Source organism: Chaetura pelagica, unplaced genomic scaffold, assembly GCF_000747805.2.
Source record: "Chaetura pelagica isolate M959 unplaced genomic scaffold, ChaPel_1.0 scaffold106, whole genome shotgun sequence".
Classification (NCBI taxonomy): Eukaryota; Metazoa; Chordata; class Aves; order Apodiformes; family Apodidae; genus Chaetura; species Chaetura pelagica.
The window spans coordinates 4,809,348-4,811,463 of NW_009954222.1; the positions used below are offsets into that span (position 1 = coordinate 4,809,348).

The following is a 2,116-nucleotide window of genomic DNA, read 5'->3' on the forward strand; positions in this document are numbered from 1 at the left end:
AAAGTTGGCACAGTAACTCAGTCTCTTATTTACAACGTCCTTAATAAAAGCATCCTCAATTCTCAGTACAATTCCAGTCACATATAATGAGTCTGTAACCACATTTAACAACTGATGTGGCCACTTTAATATAGCATGAACTACTGCACGAAGCTCCAATGTTTGCAGAGAGTCATTTGGCTGACCAGGTGAAAGTTCACGAGCCCACTTATCGTTGTTTCTCCATACCACCACAGCCTTTCTGGAGCGTTTTCCTGCATCAGTATCAACTGTCATTGCATCCTGCAGGGGGCGTGAATGCACTTTAGTTTGTGAAATCCAGCCATGGGACTGCATCCAAGCTAAAACTGGTGACTTTAAACTGCGCACCTGTATTGTTTGAACTGCTTCCAAGAGACTATTCTGTAGGTCTGATGAGTGCTGCAAGTACCAGTCAATATCTGAAGTTTTCATGGGCAAGTAAATCATATTTGGCTCCTGCCCTTGTATTTGAACACACCGCATTCGGCCCTTTTTTATTAAGGCTGCTAGAGTAGCAATTTTACTTTGTATTGTGGCTTTAAGCTGTAGTGAAACAAAAACCCACTCTAGCACTCGAAGCTCATCTTTGTCATCCAATTGAGTAATAGCACCAAGGAGATGAGTTGGTCCTGTAAAAATGGTTAAGTCCAGAGGCACATCAGCCAATCGTCGATGTACAACACGTGTCGTGATACATTCTGCCAAATGCTGTAAATGGTGATACTGCTGCTGAGTCAGTGTTACAGGTGCAGCTGGGTCAGTGCCTTTTAATAATGGTCTTAAGCACTCAAGTTCATAATTGGTAATTCCCACTACTGGTCATAGCCACTGCAAGTCTCCCATCAATCGCTGTACATCATGCAGAGTAGAGATGCATGTACGGAGCTGCAGCTTCTGAGGCACAATAGTGGACTCTGATATTTGCCATCCCAAGTATTTCCATGGTGAGGAACGTTGTACCTTCTCTGGGGCTATCACCAGTCCTTGTTGTACTAATGCTGCAACCAATTCCTGTTCTTGAGTAGCAGTAAATGAACTAGGCTGAGCAAACAAGATGTCATCCATATAATGATAGATTAATGTATCAGGCCAGGCCTGTCGCAGAGGCTGCAGAGCAGTGGCAACAAAAAGCTGACATAATGTGGGAAAGTTTCTCATGCCTTGTGGTAACACAGTCCGTTAATATCACTGAGAAATAGCTTCTCTATTAATAGCTGGCAAGGTGAAAGCAAATCTCTGTGTATCATTTGGATGAAGAGCTATTGTAAAGAAACAGTCCTTAAGGTCCACAATTAAAATTTGCCATTCAAGTGGAATCATGGCTGGGTTAGGTAGCCCCGGCTGCAGTGCTCCCATGGGTGTCATTTGTGCATTAACTGCTCGCAAGTCATGTAACAGTCTATATTTCCCCGACTTTTTCTGTGTCACAAATATTGGTGTGTTCCATGGGCTCGTGGATGACTTTAAATGTCCTTGCTCAAGTTGCTCTTGTACTAATAGGTGAACCTGATTGGCTCTCTCTCTCTCTTATTTATTTATTTATTTATTTAATTTATTTATTGGCATTATGAAAAGCTAATGTGTTAAGCAATTGTTGCTTCATGGTGTCATAAAAAATCAAAGTGGCTATCAATTGCCGAATATCATTTGTTTATGAACCATACATAACATTTCATTTGGTCCTCTCTTAATGTGGATAAATTCAAAAGGTTTCCCTGAATGGTGTACAGAGAGTATGGCCTGCAATGCTAATTGCTGAGACAGCCTGAAGACCTCCAGTGTAAATTGCGATTGTATTTGAGGATTAGAAAATTGACCCACTCCCAGCAACATGTGTGATTGAACCCCACAGAAAGGATCATTTTGATGACGTGGCTCAGCTTCTCCTAAGCCTTTTGAAACCTGAAACATTATGATGAAGTAACACATTTGCAACCTGTAGGGTATCAAATGATATTAACAAATAATTAGTAAACATATAACAAACGATCTGCTGTGTAAGCTGTGAATGTAACCCATATTGTGCAATTGCAGATCGTGCCCATTGCAAAAGCTTTCAATCAAAAGCTTCCCATGTCTGCCCTTGCCCCCCTGG

The 2,116-nt window shown here is 41.5% G+C and overlaps 1 protein-coding gene across 1 annotated transcript in view; it reads left to right on the forward strand.

The window, feature by feature from the left end:
* Nucleotides 1-693: 693 nt before the first annotated feature.
* The window catches only part of CLN5 (ceroid-lipofuscinosis, neuronal 5), a 9,451-nt gene continuing 8,028 nt past the window's right edge, over nucleotides 694-2,116 (forward strand). Inside the window, exon 1 of the mRNA XM_010003516.1 lies at nucleotides 694-731. Coding sequence (XP_010001818.1) covers nucleotides 694-731 — 38 coding nt within the window. The remainder of the gene's footprint in view (nucleotides 732-2,116) is intronic.